The sequence below is a fragment of the Stegostoma tigrinum genome, chromosome 38 (genome assembly GCF_030684315.1).
Source record: "Stegostoma tigrinum isolate sSteTig4 chromosome 38, sSteTig4.hap1, whole genome shotgun sequence".
NCBI classification, from domain to species: Eukaryota; Metazoa; Chordata; class Chondrichthyes; order Orectolobiformes; family Stegostomatidae; genus Stegostoma; species Stegostoma tigrinum.
In genome coordinates, this window is record NC_081391.1 from 18,144,848 (window position 1) to 18,166,353 (window position 21,506).

A 21,506-nucleotide genomic window follows, 5' to 3' on the forward strand; every position below is an offset into this window, starting at 1 on the left:
ATGCAAGTCTACAAAATTATGAGGCACAGATATGGTGGTTAGTCAGAGGCTCTTTTGCCCTAGGGTTGAAGTTTCAAATACAAGGTGGCACAGGTTCAAGGTGAGAGACGGGGAAGTTTAAGGGAGATGTGCGAGGGACATTTTTCACAGTGTGCTAACAGCCTATGTACTGCCAGAAGAGGTGGTGGATGCAAGTACATCGAAGATTTTTAAGATGCATGCAGACAGTGGAGGGAACGAAGATTATAAAATGGCAGGTTTGTTTTTTTGATTAATTAGGGCATGATGGTCAGCGCTGACTTGGAGGGCCAAAGGGTCTGTTCTTGTGCTGTACTTTTAAATTCGTTCAAAACAGCAAGCAGAAACTGATTCAATTGTGATCGTCCAGCAAGGGAACTGGATAAACATTTCAAAAAAAGGACGGATTTGCAGGGGACCTGGGAGAGAACAAAGGTAGGCGACTCAGCCCTTCCAGCCTGCTCCCCCATTCAATAAGATCACGGCTGCTCTCTGATACTGTTTCATCCTCAGTCATCAATAATCTACCGACCTCGGCCTTAAAAATATTTAAAGAATCTCCAACCACTGCCTTTTGAGGTAAGGAATTCCAAGACACTCAAGCCTCAAGAAAAATGCTTCCTCATCTGTTAAATGGGTGCCCCCTTATTTTTAACACTACAACTCCTAGTTCCAGATTCTACCTGCTCCCCCCCCAAAGAGGAAACATCCTTTCAACACCCACCCAGTCAAGTCCCCTCAGGATCTAACATGCTTCTGACTCTTCTATACACCACGGGATACAGGACTAGCCTCATTTTTACCTCATGAGGCAATTTGCTCGTTCCAGGTATTAATCTAGTAGAGAGAGAAGCAGGCATAAATGCATGGCTGTTGTGAAGAGCTATCACAGGCCCAAAGGGTTCAATGGCCTCTTGGAGGGTTGAATAATTTGACGAACAAGTAAAAACTAAACCCCTTCCCAAGCCAAACCAGTGTTTGTGTGCACGCGTTTCCACCCTCTTCAACTCACCAGGGTCTCGATTGCTGAACCATAGGTCGTAGTGTGCGGTTGGAATCCTTCAAACTGACAAGCGAGAGAGCTTGTTGATAAAAATATAGCCAGGAAGAAAGCCACCTGAGAAATAACAATTTTTACAACAGATTTATTATTTAAACAGAAATTTTAAAAAACCAAGGGCATCAAGGAATTCCTCGTTTCTGTTCCTTTTGAAGAATAAACACTCGTTTCCATCTTTGTCCTACTCTCCCATTACATTGCTTGAGAGGTGGGGGAGAGGAGAAGCTGAAATGGGTACTATTGCTAAACTCCAACATCCCCAATTCTACCCCTTCCCCAGAAGCATGCTGTCCAAACAGATCTCCTCACAGTCAGTGATTTGTCCAGGGTGATCTTTCTAGCAGTTTCACTACCTTCTCCCTATCCTATACTTTACGTAAACAATTCTTCATGGAAATGTGAAACCCTTAATGAAAGCCCACTCCTCTCCCCTCTCAAAAATAATATCAAACTTCACTCAATCCTTCACCAAACTCCTGTACCACCAACTGGCAGTAGAAAAAAAGATGAATCAACTCATGGGAGCCTTGCTCAACTTTCTCAAATACAGAGAAACAAAGCCAGTTTGTAGACAAATGCATTTCTGCAGCATTTTTCACAGCCACCAGAATTCTCACGCTGATTTTCAGCGAAGTATCTTCGAAATGTAGCCTTTGTTATAATGCACGTAAGAATTAGGAGTAAAAGTAGGCCATTCAGCCCTTCAAGCCCACTCTGCCATTTATGATCCTGGCTGATCTCATCCTGGTCTCAACTCCACTTTCTTGCCCGTTTCCCCCATAGCCCCTTTATCCTGATTTTCATCAGAAACAAGCATATTTCTTTCTTGAATCTATTAATTGATTCTACCCCTACTGCACTCTGGGCCAGTGAGTTCCACACATTCACAACCCACTGAGCGAAACAGTTTCTCCTCATCTCAGTTTTGAACCTCCATCCTCTCGCTCCATATCCATGACCTCTAGTTCGAGACTCTCTCACAAGAGGGAACATCTGTTCAACATCCACCTTATCTACTTTAGCATGTTATATACCTCAAATCAGACCTCCCACCCCCACCCAATCTTCTGAACTCCAGCAAATACAAGCCCAAGCTAGTCAAAGCTCTCCTTGTACGACAGCCCTTTCATCCCTGGAATCAACCTGTTTAACCTCCTCTGAACTGCTTCCAATGCCTCAAATCCCTTCTTAAAGAAAGTCTAAAACTGGACACAATATTCAGTTGTGGTCTCACCAACACCTTATATAATTGTAACAACACTTCCTTACTTTTATAATCTTCTGCAATAAGTGCCAGGATTCCATTTGCCTCTGATTATATGCTGCATATCCACTTCTTGCAATTCATACACAAAGATGTTCAAATTCCTCCACACTGACTCACCTCGAATATGCTTCCTATTTACATAATAATTCACCCCTTTGTTTCTCTGATAAAATGGATCACCTCGCACTGATCCATGTTAAAATCCATCTCCCCGAATCTGGCCCATTCTCTGAGCCTATCAATATCCAACAGTAAACTCAATCGCCTCATGATTGCTTGCTTTCCCATCTGTTTTAGTATCATTTGTGAGCTTTGCCATGTGAAATCGTAACGAAGGAAGTGAGGCAGCCAACGTGTATGCCTAATTATTAACTTGTAAATCCTTCCAGCACACCGACAGCAGGCAGCAAGAGCAGGAAGGATTCAAAAACGGAACCTAGAACATCGCAGCAGAATTCAGCCATTTGGCCCATCAACTCTGCTCCGCCATTCAATCATGGCTGATGTGTTTCTCAATTCTATTCTCCTGCCTTCTCCCTGGAAATCAAGGGATCTCTGCAATTCCTCAAGATTAGAGCCTCAACTGTGATTATCCATCACTCCAAGGTACAGATAAAGTGACGAGACTCAGAACCATAGGGCAGCTGGTGGTGGCTTAACCAGAGGGTCAGCGCACCCTCAGGCAAAGGGAGAGGTTAACAAAGTGGGAGCCTTCACTGTGACCTCAGCCAGTATGAGAATTGAGTCCGTGCTGTTGGAGTCACTCCACTGTGAAAGCCAGTTGTGTAACCAACTACAACAGGCAGGGAGCATTCTAGTATCTCTCAAACCCAGTCCGTCTTCATCATAGAAATGTACAGCACAGTAACAGACACTTCGGTTCAAATCATCCACACCAACCAGATATCCTAAATTAATCTCGTCCCATTTGCCAGCATTTGGCCCATATCCCTCTCAAACTTTCCTATTCACATACCCATCCAGGTGCCTTTTAAATGCTGTAATTGTACCAGGCTCCACCACTTCCTCTGGCAGCACATTCCATCATGCACCACCCTCTGAAGGAATATTTCCTCTCAGGTCCATGGAACATAGAACAGTACAGGCCCTTCAGCCCATGATGTTGTGTTGACATACTATCCTACTCTTTGATAGAGAAATGTAGTTATGCAGGGTAGTTTAATCTTAAGGTCCCTTTGTACATCTTTCCCCTCACTTTAATCCTACACCCTTGACTTTCCCCTACTCTCAGAAAAAGACCTTGACTATTCACTCTATCCATGCTCCTCATGATTCTTATTAATTTCTATAAAGGTCACCCCTCAGACTCTGACAATCCAGGGAAGATTATTCCAGCCTACTCAGCCTCTCCCTCCAGCACAAACCCTCCAACCCCGGCAACATCCTTGTAAATCTCTTCTGATTGCAGATGGAAATTGGATCAAAGTTTAAAAAAAGGATCACAGCTGTGGTTTAAGATTTTCCCTCAGAGCTTGCACCGGCTCGATGGGCTACCTCCTCAGATTCTACAAAATCCAGAAAAGGAAAGCATTATTATTTAGTGATTAGAAACCAAACCAATCCCCGCCACCACAACTACTGTCTCTCATTCTCTGATACGGAGGAGGGTCTTATCACCTCAAAGTGACAAAAATCTAAAAGGATAGAATAGGTACTCACAATCAGATCTTGTACTGCCCCTTGTTGCTCCTTTAATGAGTTCTTCGGACATACATGATAAAATTTCATCTCAACATCTCCACACTTTGCATTCCACCATTAAAGACTTTTCAGCTCCTTAAAAATTACAACAGAACACCAGGTTAGACACTCTGTTGCCCTGCAGCGACAGGTTGAAGACAGTGTGCCAATCTACTGGCATCACTAAACCGACACTGGTGCCATCTGTTTGTATGTTCAATCCTGCCCAGTTGCTTAATTGGGTCTCACAATGACCACTCACTCAGTTTGTTGAGAGAAGCACAAAAGAGAAAGAAATCCAAAAACATTTAACAGAAAAATGCTCTAGACTGCACCACGCCAAGGATAGTGAAAAGACATGTCGGAGAAAGAGCTTTTGTAATTAGACATGATCCGTTTTCATTCAACTCTTTTTACAGCAGGGAATACAATTAAAACCAGATCCCTTTTCAAAAAAAAAATAGGTGACAAAGCTTTGAAATAATCCATCAATCCAGTTAGATTTAAACCTTGGAAAGTCAAAAGTGCTCAGCAATTTGGTAACGAGCAAGTCCCAGATTTCTCATTTTTCTGAATTAGAAGCTTGAATCTTTATTGGAAGTCTGCCAAATTAGTGACAATGAAGGAACTAACGTGAGGGGAACAAGTGGGTGGGGGTGGAAGGATTTTCCAACCCAAAAACAGCTGCCATTTTGAAGCTGCTGGAAGCCGAACATGTTCAACAATGGCTGCTCTGTGAACACAGTCAGTCATTTGTCGCTACTTCAGAATCCACATCTGTGTATCAGGTCACTGGATCTACATCATCCGTTAACTTTCCTTTCAACATCTTGGGAACACAGGAAAGGGATAAAAATCAAGCAGCAGAGGTGGTGTGACCTAGTGGTATTAGCACTGGACTGTAAATCCAGGTACTGTTCTGGGGACTTGTGTTCAAATCCCACCAAGGCAGATGGTGGAATTTGAATTCAAAAGCCTAATGATGACCATGGATCCATTGCCAACTGTCAGAAAGGCCAATCTGATTCACTAATGTCCTTTTAGGGAAGGAAACTGCCATCCTTACCAGGTCTGCCCGACATGTGACTCCAGACCCACAGCAATGTGGTTGACTCTTAACTGCCCTCTGGGCAATTAGGGATGAGCAATAAATGCTAGGCTTAACTAGCAACACCCTCATCCCCTGAAAGAATTGAAGAAAAAACTGTTTAAAATTATCTAAGTCCCAACATATTGCTTTAGAGTTACGGAGCTTTTACCACGTGGAGAGGGGACCTTTGGCCCATCATGTCTATGCACTATTCCAATCCCATTTTTCTGCACAGCCTTGCAGGCAATGGTTTTTCAAGTGCACAGTTTATCTTTAAGAAAAGAACTCTCAAAGGGGAGGGCACTTTCAACGCTAAATAGCAAGTATTTGGCCACCAAACAACATTCCACGCCTAACCCAAGATTTCTTCCTTTTAACCAATACTGGGGACTTTCTACCAGGAAAGAAAGGAAGCATATTGCACAAGTTAGTTCACCAGCTGCTGTTGAATGCTGCCTTGCAATTGAAACCAAGTTGTTTGCAAATATTTACAGCTCAGTCTCTCACTCTCTCCAGGTAGAATGACGAATAATTAAAGCCCCTTAGTTCAGGCAGAAAACAAAAAAATACTTTGGCACATTTGACAGAAGGAAATGAATCATAGATTTCACCGTCCATATTATAACAGTGACTGCATCGCCCATACATTTCATAGCCTGGAGTGTTCTGAAAGATGCAATGTAATATGGATTTTGGTTTTTGAGGAAACAATCTAATCAAAAGGGCTTTTATTACCCACCCCCCGCCAAGGATTTTCAGGGGATGTAAAGGACTGCCTCTCAGGGTGGACCCTGTAATGTTTATTCTGACATTTTAAGAACTAGGCTTCTTCCAGCAGCCAATTACATTTATTTCAGTGCAAATCTCCAATCTCTCGTGGCTTCACTGGCTAAAACGAGAGACACACCATCCAGTAAACAGCAGGATGGATCTCAGGCTGGGCAGATCCGACAAGCGCATCCCTTGATCTTACGAGATCACTTTCCCCACAAAGTAAATCCACCTTTTTGGTCACACAGACTGGGCGAGACCTGTGGCTATGAAATGCTCTAACGGCATGGTCAAATCCCACCACGGCTGCTCGTGGAAACTGAGCTCAGTAAAAATCTCAAAGAAGCTTTAAGAGAAAACTCAGAAGCCCATTGGATTCGCTTGGGTAAAGTTACCATAGTCCCAGAGGGCTTATAGAGCTGCTCTCTCGTTCGAGAACGGGCACCAAAGGGAGCAAGTCAGATGGTTTGTCACAACACCTCAGGCAAGGGTTGAGGTGGACAAGGCAGAACCTTCATGTCAGTAGCAGCAATTGAACCTGTACTGTTGGCTTCACCTTGCATCCAACCAACTGAGCTAACCAAACAAATACATTCACTTAGTGCCTTTGGAGGAAGGAAATCTGCCATCCTTACATGGTCGGGCTACGCGTAACTCCAGACCCACAGCGACGTGGTTGACTCGTAACTGTCCTTTACAAAAGGACCAGCAAGTCACATTGTTCAAGGGCAACTCCAGACTGGTAATAAATGTTGGCATTGCCAACCATGCCCATAATCAAAAGAATATTTAACAATCACACTCGGTGAAGCCTCATTCGAGATCTTTAGGTCATTTACTGGGGAAAATTTCATGCCTTTTCCAGGGTTTCCCATAACAGAGGCAAAATATAGCCCCAGACACCATCACCATTTGTGAACATGCCACCAGCATCCAGACTCTCTTGGGAGGTGGGTTCATTGCCAAACAAGTGAAAAAAGCCTCCCTACCCCACCTTCTTAAAATTGGCCAGGCTTAGAATGTGTCCATTTGTCTTCAACAGCCTCAAAAAAATTTCAAAACAACCTGTGCTAAAGACATTAAGGAATATGGAAGAGTGTGGGAAATAATGGAGGTACATGAACAACAAATGATCTACTCACAAGGCACAGCAGACATGAGGGTCTGAGTGGCTTACTCCTGCTCTTATTTCCAGCCATCCAGGTAAGTAAATGCAGCACGGTGGCTCAGTGGTTAGCACTGCTGCTTCACAGCACCAGGGACCCTGGTTCGATTCCAGCTTTGGGCGACCGTCTGTGGAGTTTGCACATTCTCCCCATGACCGAGTGAGTATCCTCCCACAGTCCAACGCTGCGCCGGTTACACGGACTGGCCATGGGAAATTGCCCATAGCGTACAGGCTAAGAGGGTTAGCTGGAGGAAATGCAGGGTTACAGGGATTGAGTAGTGGTGTAAGTCTGGGTGGCTTGCTCTTCTGAGGGTCGGTGTGGACATGATGGGCCAAATGGCCTGCTCCCACGCTGCAGGGATTTTATGATTCTATGTACTCAAGATCGCTTTCTTTAGAAATGGACTTGCATTTCTACCGAACTCTTTACAATCTCTGGAATGGTTCAAAGCACTGCGCCAACAATGGACTATTTCAAGCCTAGTCCCTACATAATTTAGGAAATGCAGCAGCAAATCTGTACACAACGAGCTCCCATTTCTAGATCAGATTTTTGAGGTTCCCCCCCCACCCCACAACCTCCTCTTCAGATTTGCTGCTCCTTTTAAAGCAAAAAGGAAGAAAGGTCACCTCTCCAAGATGGTGAATGGGGCCTCGACTTTAAGAATCTCATCCAAACAAATGGCAGCACACACAGGGCAACACTCCTTCAGTTCTGAAGCACAGCATCCGGGCTGTGACTCGAGTCCATGGAGTGAGATTTGAACACAATTTCCCATCTCAAACATGAGAGCTACCCCTAAAACATGGCTTGTACAGTACAAAACAGTGGTACAGCATGGAAACAGACCCCTAGGTCCAACTCGTCCATGCCAACCAGATATCCTGAATTAATCCAGTCCCATATTAATCTAGCCTCTAAACCCTGCCTATTCACACACCCAGACTGATGCCTTTTACATGTTGTAATTGTACCAGCTTCCACCAGTTCTTCTGGCAGCTCATTCCATGCACCAGACTTTATGAAAAATTTGCCCCTTGGGTCCTTTTTAAACCTTTCCCTTCTCACCTTAACTCTGGTTTTGGACTCTCCTACCCCACAATTTGACACTCCAGCTCCTATTCGCAACGCACTGACCAAAACCCCTGTACCATGTACCAAACCCCTCCTCACTATCCTGTCTCCCTGCAACTCCACTGTCAAGGAACTATGAACCTGCACTCCAAGGTCTCTTTGTTCAGCAACACTGTTAAAGACCTGCTTTACACTGTTGGCACAATATTACTTTGTGTGCAATGTTGCGGTCTTTCAAAACAAAATAATTCACACAGGCTACAACAACCGCACAAGATTGTCAGCGAACACCATAATTATGCCTCACCTCTTGGTGACTAATAGCTAGTTATTTACCTCGTCCATTCCTGTGGACTGATGATTAGATTCCCTACAGTGTGAAAACAGGTCCCTCAGCCCAACAAGTCCGCACCGCCCCTTGAAGCATCCCAACCAGACCCATTCCCCTATAACCCACACACCCCTGAACACTACGGGCAATTTAGCACGGCCAATCCACCTAGCCTGCACATCTTTGGACTGTGGGAGGAAACCGGAGCACCTGGAGGAAACCCACGCAGACAAGGGGAATGTGCAAACTCCACACAGACAGTTGCCTGAGGCTGGAATCGAGCCAGTGTCCCTGGCGCTGTGAGGCTGCAGTGCTAACCACTGAGCCACCGTGCTACCCCAATGTATCTGAAGGCTTGAACAGAGCATCGAATTTGCATACACAATCCCAAAAACAGCAATGGGATAACTTTCACAGGGTGGTCATTTGTCTTGAACTCCCTCAGAGAAAACAATTTCAAAACAAGCTGTAGTAAAGACATCAAGGAATATGGAACAGTATTGGAAATGATTAGTCATAAGGCACAGCAGACTGGAGGGGCTGAGTGGCCTACTCAGCATGATAGTGATATTAGTGGAGGGATAAACATTAGCCAGAACAACAGGGAGAACTACCATGCATGATTATTTCATGGGATTTAAATTTATATTCAAGTGGAGTCCTGAGATTAATGCCTCATCTGAAAGATACAATATTGCCAGGATTTCCTGAGGGCTGCAGGAGGAGTGCCAAACTTGTTTTTTTATTAAAAAGTAGTTATTCAGTGTCTCTAGGGTGGGACATCCTTATGCCAACGATAGGAGTATCAGGTTGTGTGCCAGCAGCTCAGATATCAACATCTTCTGCCAATGAATTGCAAAAATAATTCAGTCACCACTGTACTTGTCTCTACACATCCCTAAGCTACACTTCAATTGCTGACACATTGTGCTTTCAATGCTGCCACTTCTTCCTCTTGCTCTACAATATGGGCACAAGAAGCAATGGCTGTAGCGCCAAGGAGGCAGCAGGCAAGTCTACACAGCGATCCTATGGCTCTCAAGGAGTTGCGGTAGTGATCCCACCTCTGTGCCATATGGCCTGGGCTCAGGTCCCACCTGCTCCAGAGGTGTGTCATAACACATCCAAACAGGTACACACAACAACAGCAAGCATCTTTTGCAGATTCTTGGCATCACCGGCAAAGCCAGTATTCTTCGCCCATCCCCAAATACCCTCAAGGGATTAGTGGTGAGCTAACATCTTGAATATGAAGGGGCACGTTTATTTCAGAGGACATTGCCATCAATCTGGAGTCACACAGATGCTTGAACGGGTAAGGATAGCACATTTCTTTCCTCAAAAGGATGTTAACAAACCTGGTAGTTTCAAGATGACTGACTGACGAGATTTTTGATTTCAGATTTATTTCATCTCAAATTCTCTCCGAAGCTGATGAGTTTTGAACCTGCCTCTTTAGAGCAGAAATTCAGGTCTCTGGATTGCTAGCCCAGTACTTGTAACCACTAGGCTACCATACGTCCCTTAACAGCCTACTCTAGCACAGAGGTAGTCAGCGCCAGTCATGAATTCATTCAAGGTCCACACACATCTAGCAGGATGTACAGAGGGACCAGGAGCAGAGACTGGAGTGGATTCAGCCCATTCTGTAACACAGACACAAAAGGTTATGATCGCAACACAGCAGCCTTCACCCTGATACCCTCACAGTCAGTCATACAGCACGGAAACAGACCCTTCGGTCCAATCAGCCCATGGCGAATATAACCCCAAAACTAAACTGGTCTCACCTGCCTGGTCCTGACCCACATGCCTCCAAACCTTTTCTGCTCACATACTTATCCAAATGTCTTTTAAATGATGTAATTGTACCCACATCCACCACTTTCTCAGGAAGTTCATTCCACACGCAAACCACGCTTTGTGTAGAAAAAAAAATTGCCCCTTGTGTTTTTTTTTTTAAAATCTCTCTCCTCTCACCTTTAAAAGTATGTCCCGAGTCATGAAATCTCTCCCCCCACTCCACCCCCCAAATCCTAGGGAAAACTCTACAAGGTGGAAATTAAACCAGCAGAGCTTAGCAGGAGATAGTCAACTCAACAATAGCACCGAACACACCAGGAAGTGCCAGCAATAGGGCATACAGTTACATATATCAAAGCAAAATACCACAGACACTGGGGATTTGAAATAAACACAGGAATTGCTGGAGACACTCAACAGATCAGGCAACATCTGTGCAGAGACAGAGAATTAGTTAATGTCGAGTCTGATAGGGCTCTTTGGTGAGCAGTGACTGGATTGATTTTTGGGTCTTGTTGTGTCACACATCACTTGTCGGCACCTGCTGTGCAAGTTGCTGGACCAGGAGGAAAAACTATGAAAAATATACCAAGAGGTAAATAGCAATACACCTGGTAAATAGTTACAGTCTACAAAGGATGAAAAACTTCCCGTCTCCATCAGGGAGAGCCAACGGAACATATAACACGAGGAACACCTTTCTGATCTCCCTGCCAAAGGCAGGGTGTTGTTAAACTTGAAAGCGTTCGGGAAAAAAACTTTACAAGGATGCTGCTGGGGGTTGGAGGGTTTGAGCTACAGGAGAGGCCGAATAGGCTGGGGCTATTTTCACTGGAGCATCGGAGGCTGCGGGATGACCTTCAGTGATTTATAAAATGATGAGGGACACGGACAGGTTGAGTAGCCAAGGTTCCCCCACCCACACACCCCTCCCTACCCCCTGGGTAGGGAAGTCCAAAACTAGAGGGAGTTTAGGCTTAAAGTGAGAGGGGAAGGTATAAAAGGGACTGAAGGGGCAATTTTTTCATGCAGTGAGTGGTGAGTGTATGGAATGAGCTGCAAGATGAAGGGGAGGAGACTGGTACAATTACAGCACTTAAAAGGATGGATACATGAATAGGAAAAGTTTGGAGGGTTGCAGGCCAAATGCTGACAAACAGGACTAGATTTGGTCAGATGGGTCTGTACAAGTCTACAAGTCTCCCTGAACCATCGCGGCCAGTAACTGGAATTAAACCTGCGACACCAGCACAGTTTTGTACCACAGTCCAGCCATCCCCAAGTTACCCAACACTCCCACATGCCCACCCTCTCCAAATAAAACCAAACACGAGAGGACAATGAATGACACTGTGAAACAAGAATTCTTGGCCGTTATGTTCCCCTTGCTAAATAAAAGCAAAAGGGTCAAGAAATAAATCAGCTGTGGGCCTGCCCCTTACTGACATCTGTGTAAAGGGGCAGGGGGGCAACACGAGATAGGGACACACTGCAAACAAAACAGTTCTGAGGAAGGGTCGCTGGACTTGAAACATTAACTGATTTCTCGCCACAGATGTTGCCAGACCTGCTGAGCATTTCCAGCAATTTCTGTTCATTTCTACTGCACATCGAACACAGAAGGGTTGCCAGTCAGTGATAATGGGAACTGCAGATGCTGGAGAATCCGAGGTAACAAGGTGTGGAGGCTGGATGAACACAGCGGGCCAAGCAGCATCTCAGGAGCACAAAAGCTGACGTTTCAGGCCTAGACCCTTCATCAGAAAAGTGGGATGGGGAGTGGATTCTGAAATAAATAGGGACAGAGGGGGAGGGCGGATTGAAGACAGATAACGGAGAAGATAGGTGGAGAGGTAGGGAGGGGATAGGTTTGCAGTTCCCATTATCTCTGATCAAAATTTTAACCTCACTGAAGAGCCTCTTCCAGGATGCCTAACCTGAAGAAGTTGCCCTCCTCCCTCCGGACCAACCTCAGGGGAGCTCGCTCCCACTGCACCCTGGACCGATCTATCCCCTCCCCACCTATACTCTCCTCTCCACCTATCTTCTCCTCTATCCGTCTTCGGTCCGCCTCCCCCTCTCTCCCTATTTATTTCGGAACCCTCTCCCCATCCCCCTTTTTTGATGAAGGGTCTAGGCCCGAAACATCAGCTTTTGTGCTCCTGAGATGCTGCTTGACCTGCTGTGTTCATCCAGCTCGACACTTTGTTATCAGGGTTACCACTCACCATGCTGGATGGCAAAGCACCTTTAAGAATATTAGTTCAGGCAAATGAAAACTTGAGTCAAAGGAGGGGTTTGGAAGAAAAAAAAGAACGGCACGTTGAGAGAAACAACTCGTCACATCGTCGATAAAATGTACCTTGTAATTTAGAAAAAAGCCACTTTAAAGGCACACACCATATGTGTGGATCAGACTCTGTTCCTTCGTCACCCGCTCAAAATCCTGGAACACACTCTCTATCAAAGAGAGTCGAATCGACACCACATGGGCAGCAGTGGCGAGTCCTTTAAAACAAAATAAATGGACAATGAAAAGCAGGCAGGCCTACCTAATAATGTCCACACCCCATTAAATCAAGTGGAAATAGATACTACAGGTGTGTCCAGACTATATACCTTGTATAAACATGACTCACTTCAAAACAAGACTCACTTCAAAACAACTAAGTCTCTCTCAGTGAAAGTTGCTGCTTCATAAATCAAAGCCTCTCGCCTTGTTCGAAATACGGAAACGAGCTCAGGCAGTGGGCCAGGAATTTGAGTTCACAAAAAAAATCCTCAGAATTGACAAACGTACGGCCGCGAATTCCCGCAGATGCTGGAATATGGGGACAGGTAAGAAGCGGAGTGGAGCGGGCGCTTTATCCGGAGTTGCTGGGAGTAGCACACGTTAGGATACGAGAAGATAAAAATTCAATTTGATTATCGTAAATCCCTAACACCACCGTTTCACTGCCCCCTCACCCTACCCCGGTCATTCATAGGAATCAATACAGATTATTCCCATTTCAAGGGGGTGAAATAAAGTTGTAACCTGTCGCACACAACGCGTTGGAGGCGACTATCCCTCGGAGATTAGTGACTCTCCCAATTTTTCTTCTGAACTCCATGAAAAAAAAGTTAAAACGTTGAGACTCGCTCAACAGAAATTGCTCGTTTCAATTTCAATCCGATGCAGAAACTTAGGAGAGAAATTGGCCATGTCAATTTCAATCAGGTGCTGAAACCAATCCAGAGGTGTTTTCACCGCAAGCACTTTGCAAAAACTTTTTTAAAAAAGAAAAGTGCAGTTTGAAAATGTCTGACGAAAGTTTTCTCTTACCTGAAGCCAACTTGAGAAAAGTTACCAATTGTTCTAGTGCTGACTAGCACTGTCCTCTGACTGTGTCACAAGTGACAAGGAGCTGACAGACCCATCATCTTTTTAAAAACTTGCGTGTGCTGGAGGAGAGGCTGAGGGGGGTGGGGAGGGGAAGCGGTTAGTGTGGTGTGTTTCTATGGGCGGAGTACCCATTGAGTGTCGTCTGATTAATCCAGGGTCCGTCCACTCAGAGGCTGAGAGATGGGTGGGTGGGTTGGAAAAAAATTCGTGCGGTTCACAATCCGGGTGCCTTCGGAAAAGGAGGTGGGAGGTGCGCTATTTTCTATAGAACACGAGGTTTAGTCATAAATCTGGTTGAGAGTAGGGGGGTAAGTGTGTGTGTGTGTGTGTGTGTGTGTGTGTGTGTGTGTGTGGAAACCTGAAGCCCGGAGAAGAAATGGAACTGGTGGCCAAGTCTGTGCTTGCTCACAGTTAATCCGAATTTTGTCTCTTCATTTGCATCGAACTGACTTCAACTGGGACGGAACCAAGTGCATAATTGCAGTCATACAGCTAGGAAATAGACCCTTCGGTCCAACTAGTCTATACCGACCACGTTCCCAAACTAAACTTGCCTGTGTTTGGCCCATATCCCTCCAAACCTTTCGTACTCATGAATTTACCCGAATGTCTTCGAAGTGTTGTAACTGAAACTGCATCCAACACTTCCTCTGGCAGTTCATGCCACACATGAACCTGAGACAGGAATGAATTCCTGCAATAAGTTTAGTGCCCTGGGATTGGGAAGATTACTCAGAACGTTACAGCACCGGAACAGGTCCTTTGGCAGGCCCTTAGCCCATCTCGTTCACTAATGTCCTCCAGGGAAGAAAATTGCCATCCTCAAACTGGTCCAGGCTACATTTGACTCTAGACCCACAGCAAATGTAGTTGACTCTTAACTGCCCTCTGGTCGATTAGGGATAGGCAATAAATAACTGCCTGGCCAGTGACGCCCTCATCCTCTGAATGAATGAATAAAGAAAAAAACAGCCCACCATATCTGTGCTATGATGCCATTCTAAAATCATCCCATCTCCCTGCACGTAGCCCATGCCCCTCTATTCCCTGCCTGTTCATGTATTTTTAACCATGTCTTAAATGCTTCTTAAACATGGCTATCGTATTTGCTTCTGCCACGTTGTCTGGCAGCACACTCCAGTCACATACTACACACTTATGTGAAAAAAAATGCCTCACACATCTTTAAGCTTTCCCCCCTTTCACCTTAAACCTATGCCCCACCCCCCCAGGATTAGACATTTCCACCCTGGGGAATAGATTCAGGCTGTTCAACCTATCTGTGCCACTCATAATTTAATCAACTTCTATCAAGCCTTTCGAAGGAAATACTTGCATTTGTGTAGCGCCCCTCACAGCCGGTGGGGCTTTGCAACTGATGAAATACCCTTGAAGGGTTGTGACTGTTGCAGGAAGGGTGGTGGGTTAGCTCAGTTGGCTGGATGGTTGGTTTGCAATGCAGAGTGATGCCAACAACATGGGTTCAATTCCTGCCTCATCTGAGATTAACACAAAGAACCTTCCTTCTCAACCTGTCCCCATATCTGAGGTTGGTGACCCTCAGGTTAAACCATCATCAGTCATCTCCCTTCCTAGTGAAAGAACAAGCCTCTTGCCTGGTAGACCACTTTTACTGTAGAAAACACAGCAGCCAATTTGAAAACAGCAAGATCTCACAAACACCTGAACAAGGACTAAGGCTCCAAAAGCTTGTTTTCAAATAAACCTGTTGGACTGTAACTTGGTGTCGTGTGATTTCTGACTTTGTTCACAAACATCAAAGCAAGACTGACCAGAAAATCTGTCTTCTTCAATCTTTTGACACACCCACCTCTCAGCCTGTGAGTGGATGGACACTTGGAGTAATCAGTCCCAAGGAAGGATCACTGGATCTAAAATGTTGACTCTATTTTCTCTACATAAATGCTGCCAGACCCGCTGAGTTTTCCAGCAATTTTGTTTTTATGATTTAGGGATAAATACAGGGACATTGCAGCTTCACAATTCACCTCAATCATGGCTGATCTTCTCAATGCCATTTCTAGCATTATGCCCCTATTTTTTCAAGTCTTCAATGTTTAAAAACCTACCAAACTTTGTCTTCACGTATACAGTTAATTATCTTCAAAATAAATTCTTGGGAGCTTTTATTTCCACTTTTGAGTGAAGATGAGACCTTGAGTCTAAAATCTCTTCTGAGAGACAGCAAGAGGGAAGGGAGTTTTAAGAGTAGGGGCTTGTTTTTAAAGTGAGAGAAAAAAGATTTAGAAATGACACGAGGGGCAACTTTTTTTATATGGAGAATGTACAGAATTAACTTCCAGAGGAAGTGGCAGATGCGGTTACAGGAACATTATTTAAAAGAAATTTGGATAAATACATGAATAGGAAAAGCTTGGAGCGATATGGACCAAATGCAGGCAGGTGGGGCTAGTTTAGTTTGGGAGCACGGTCGGCATGGACTAGTTGGACCGAAGGTCTAAGACTCTATGACCTCTCGCACTGCAGCAGTCCCTAGACATGTCAGAAAGGGTGACAATGTTGCAAATTATTATCAGCTGGTCAACGACATTGCAACAAGTAGTCCCTTGACCTTGCTAATCAACAATGTTGACATGTAAGCCAATAAAACAAGATGGAGACACGACATGAAATAAATCCTATTCTCACAGTCAACATGGACGTATCAAAAAAAAGCTAAGCAAAATCTGAACAGAAAAGATCAAATCCATTTAGCTTGTAATTTTCTTTAACATGCTGAAATATATGTCTTTGGGACCATAGAAACAGAAGGAGACTATTCAGCCCCTCTGGGCCAGTTCTACCATTTATTTAAATCTTGGCGGAGCTATGTTTGCCCCTCTATTTATTTCCTTAGCTCCGTATCACTCAATATCCCGTTGTGATAAAATTCTATTAATCTCAGTCTCGATGCACCACCACCTATTGACCGTTAGGGGGAGAGAGATAGCAGGAACTGCAGATGCTGGAGAATCTGAGATAGCAAGGTGTAGAGCTGGATGAGCACAGCAGCATCAGAGGAGTGCGAAGGCTGACGTTTCGGGCCTAGACCCTTCTTCAGAAAGGGAGATCTTTTCAGATATTGTTTATATTGAAAGGGTGCATCCTGATTTCAGTCCTAATGACGCCTAGTTCTGGATTTTGAAATCAGTTCTCTGTATTCCCTTTAGGAACTGTTTTATCATTTGGATTCCGTTACATTTACTGACTCACTTCTTAATTCAAGGGATTACTGAAATAAAAACAGTTAGAGCTGGAGAGACCCAGCAGGTCTGGCAGCTTCTGTGGGAAGAGAAACAGAGTTAATGTTGCAAGTCCAGGGTGACTCTTCCTCAGAATTCAGGTATTACTCATGTTTTACGTCTCATGGTCTGTATCAAAATAGTCCTTTAAGAGTTATGCTGTCATAAAATGTGACTTAAATGTATAAACATCTAGAGATGTCAAACTCCATCTCACTCCACTTTATAAAATCATGAGGGGTATGGATTAGATTCCCTACAGTGTGGAAACAGGCCCTTTGGCCCAACAAGCCCACACAGCCCCTTGAAGCATCCCACCCAGACCCATCCCGCTGTAACCCACACACTCTGGGCAATTTAGCCTGGCCGATGCATCTAGCCTGCACATCTTTGGACTGTGGGAGGAAACCGGAGCAAACCCATGCAGGCATGGGGAGAATATGCAAACTCTGCACAGACAGTTGCCCAAGGCTGGGATTAAACCCAGGTCTCTAGTGCTGTGAGGCTGCAGTGCTAACCGCTGAGCCACTGTAACGCCCCCAGATAAGGTGTCTTTTCCCTAGGGTGAGGGATTTCAAGACTCAGCAGCACACTCTTAAGGTGAGAGGAGAAAGTTTTAAAAAAGACATGAGGGTAATTATTTTTTACACAGAAATGGCTTGTGAGTGGAATAACCTTCCAAAGGAAGTGGTGGACATTCACAATGTTTAAAAGATTTAGATTAGTTCATGATTAAGAAGTGTTTGGAGGGATATGGGCCAAGTGCACGCAGGTGGGACGGGTTTAGTTTGGGAGTATGGTCGGCACGGACTGGTTGGACCGAAGGGTCTGTCTCCGTGCTGTCTGATTCTGTAACTATGAGTGCCCCTCAGGGGTAAGTGAAGATGCAATGGCTTTTGTTGAGGTTCATCCCGCGCAACTCCATGCAGGACTCTGTGCTCTACGGTCTGTTCCCCAGGACACACACTGAGACAAATATTAACTGCATCTGGAGGACCATTAACTCAATGGACATGGTCTTTAGTCTGCCTGAAACTTGTTGCACTTCCAGACCAAGGAGTGACCTCGACCAAGTATTGCAGACTGACACATTCCAAGGCCCAAGACGATGTGTTGAGGGAGGCACTAAAGCTTGGGGCAGCCAATGCCAACGTGCAGTGGGAAAAGACCACCGTCTGAGATCTTTTTGCTGAAATATAATGAGGGTCTGCACAGTTATCGGATCCTCTCAATGCCTAATATATGTAGAAATAAGAAATAAGAAATACCTCTGGTTTTGCAACTGCCGGGAATGTCAAAATCCAATGTTTGTTTTTCTTGATAAATAAAGACTGCTTTAGAATCGGTGTACGTAGATAAAGGTTCTTTTTAAATGAATAATATATATTTTTCAAAAAAAACCTTACATTTTGTAGTTGTGGCCTGCTGGAATAGATAGTAGGAGTGAGAAACCTGACTATAGTGAGTAATGGGTAAGTTAGAGTCATACAGCTCAGAAACAGACCGTTCGGTCCAGCTTGTCCATGCTGACCAGACATCACAATCTGACCTAGTCCCATTTTCCAGCATTTGGCCCATATCCCTCCAAACCTTTCCTATTCATATACCCATCCAGATACCTTTCAAATGTTATACCCAACTCCAGCAGCTGGCAGCTCGTTCCATTCACGCACCACCCTCTGCATGAAAAATGTGCCCCTCAGGTCACTTTTATATCTTTCCCCTCTCACCTTAAATCTATGCTCTCTAGTTTTGGATTCCCCTACTATGGGGAGAAAAAGACCTTGGCTATTCACCCAATTATGCCCCTCATGATTTTATAATCTCCTCAGCCTCCGACGCTCTGGGAAAATAGCCCCAGCCTATTCAGCCTCTCCCTGTAGCTCAAATTCTCCAGTCCCAGCAACATCCTTGTAAATCTTTTCTGAACCCTTTCAAATTTCACAACATCTTTCCTTTGTAGGGAGACCAGAATTGAATACAGTATTCTAAAAGTGGCCTCACCAATGTTTTGTACAGCTGCAACATGACATCCCAACTCCATGCACTGACCAATGAAAGTAAACTGCCAAATGTTTTCTCCACCAGCCTGTCTCCCTACGATTCCACTTTCAGGGAACTATGCACCTGCATCCCTAGGTCCCTTTGTTCAGCAACACTCCCCAGGGCCGTACCATTAACTGTCTCAATTTGTCTTACCAAAATGCAACATCTCACATTTATCTAAATTAAACTTCATCTACCATTCCTTGGCCCATTAGCCCATCTGATCAATGTCTCATTGTACTCTAAGATAACCTTCTTCACTGCCCACTAAACCACCTCTCATTAAAACAGACAAGACTCTAAACAGGCTTGACAAATGAGACAATAAGCTAACTGGAAACTAGAACCTGGGAAAACAGCTTTAAGAGACTGATCATTTAAAATTTAGATAAGATTTTTTTTCCCATGCAAATTCTGAATCTCTGGAATTGTCTACTTCATAGAATCCCTACAGTGTGGGAGCAGGCCACTCGGCCGATCAAGTCAGCACTGACCCTCAGGAGAGCATCCCACCCAGACCCACTGCATTCCTGTGACCTTGCATCTCCTATGGCTAACGCAGCTAGCCTGCATATCCCTGGACACTGTGGGCAATTTAGCATGACCAATCCATCCATGCACATCTTTGGGCTCTGGGAGGAAACCGGAGCACCTGGAGGAAACCCACGCAGACATGCGGAGAACATGCAAACACCAGACATACAGTTACCCGAGGCTGGAATTGAGCTCAGGTCCCTGGTGCTGTGAGGCAGCAGTGCTAATCACTGAGTTCTGAGGAAGGGTCACCAGACCCGAAATGTTAACTTTGTCTTCTCCTTCACAGATGCTGCCAGGCCTGCTGAGCTTTTCCAGCAACTTTGCTTTTGTTCATGATTAACAGCATTTCTTTTGGTTTTTATAGAACTGTACAGAACAGGAATGGGCCCTTCACCCCGCGATGTTGTACCCAACATGATGCCAAATTAAACTAATCGCTTCTGCCTGCCCTTGGTCCATATCCCTCCGTCCCTTGCATGTTCATGTACTCATCTAAAAGTCCCTTAAACGCCCCTATTGTATCTGCCTCCACCATCAAACCTAGCAGTGCATTCCAGACTCCTACCACTCTCTGTGTAAAATACTTGCCCCTCACATCTCCTTTGAATTTTCCCCCTCTCACCTTAAATGCATACGCCCTAGTCTTAGACATTTTATCTCTGGGAAAAAGATTCTGACTGTAAACCTGATCTATGCATCTCATCGTTTTATAGACTTCTATCTAGTCTCCCATCAGCCTCTGCCACTCCAGAGAAAACAAGCAAAGTTTTTCTAGCCTCTCCTTACAGCTCGTACCCTCTAGTATTCTGATAAACCTTTTCTGCACCTTCTTTAAAGCATCCACATCCTTCCTGTAATGTGGTGACCAGAATTGAACGCAATAATCTAAGAGTGGCCCAATAAAGCTGCAACATGATACCCTGACTCTTGTACTCAGTTTCTTGACCAATAAAGGTAAACATGCCAAATGCCTTCTTTACCACCCTATCCTCTTGCATGACCACTTTCAGGGAGCTGTTTACTTGAAATCCAAGATCCCTCTGTGTATCAATGCTGTTCAGGCCCTGCCATTAACCATATACTTTTCCTTAATATTTAATCTCCCAAATGCAGCACCTCACACTTACACGGATTAAATCCACCTGCCATTTCTCCGCCCACATCTGCAACTGATCCTATCCTGCTGCATCCTTTGACAACCTTTTACACTATCCGGAACTCCACTGCAAACTAACCAACCCATCTACATTTTCATCCATGTCATTGATATATATTACAAACAGCAGAGGTCCCAGGAGGGATCCCTGCAGAACACCACTAGCCATGGGCCTCCAGCCTGAAAAACAACCTTCCATCACTACCCTGTGTCTTCTTTGGGCAAGCCAATTCTGAATCCATGTAGCCATGTCACCATGGAACCCAAGCATCTTAATCTTCTGGATGAGCCTACCATGAGGGACCTTGCTACTAAAATCCATGCAAACAACATCCACTGCTCTAACCTCATCCATCACCTTCGTGTTGTCCTCGAGAAATTCAATAAGTCACTAAGATCTGACCTGCCCTGCATAAAGCCATGCTGACTGTCCCTAATTAGGCCATGTTTTCCCAAATGCAACCTAGTTTAAGAATAAAAAGGTGTAGCTGAAAGAGAGCCCATCTTCATTCTGCTGCCTTCACCATGAGCCCTGCGTTGGTTCACGAACGAGAACCGCACCTCCACCCATCCTCCACCGCATCACCGTTGCCCGTGCTGGACCCACCACCATAGGAGTTGCCACTCTTCAGGGACCATCTCTTCACTGCTCATGCCAATGCTTATGGCAATGTCAGGTCCTGTGCTCGACCCACCACCAAAAATGTTGCCACTCTTCACTGCTGGGCCCACCTCGCTGATGCCAATGCTCATACCAATGTCAGGTCCTATGCTGGACCCATACTCGCCCCACAACCAGCAAACCCCGGCTGTTGGTAACTTTGACATTTCCTTT

General features: G+C 44.9%; 1 protein-coding gene across 6 annotated transcripts in view; it reads right to left on the reverse strand.

The window, feature by feature from the left end:
• The window catches only part of LOC125447133 (uncharacterized), a 38,706-nt gene extending 24,927 nt beyond the window's left edge, over positions 1-13,779 (reverse strand). For 2 of the 6 annotated variants that reach the window (XM_048521274.2, XM_048521275.2), the window contains exons 1-4: positions 13,610-13,779; positions 12,647-12,792; positions 4,026-4,142; positions 1,031-1,135 (exon numbers count right to left, since the gene is read on the reverse strand). In XM_048521274.2, coding sequence (XP_048377231.1) covers positions 1,031-1,135; positions 4,026-4,094 — 174 coding nt within the window. In that variant the 5' untranslated portion in view covers positions 4,095-4,142; positions 12,647-12,792; positions 13,610-13,779. Of the gene's footprint in view, positions 1-1,030; positions 1,136-4,025; positions 4,143-9,839; positions 10,128-12,646; positions 12,793-12,940; positions 13,091-13,609 lie in introns of those variants that run through there. The other 4 variants (XM_048521272.2, XM_048521271.2, XM_048521270.2 and 1 more) reach the window with 4 other exon arrangements.
• Positions 13,780-21,506: the final 7,727 nt, after the last annotated feature.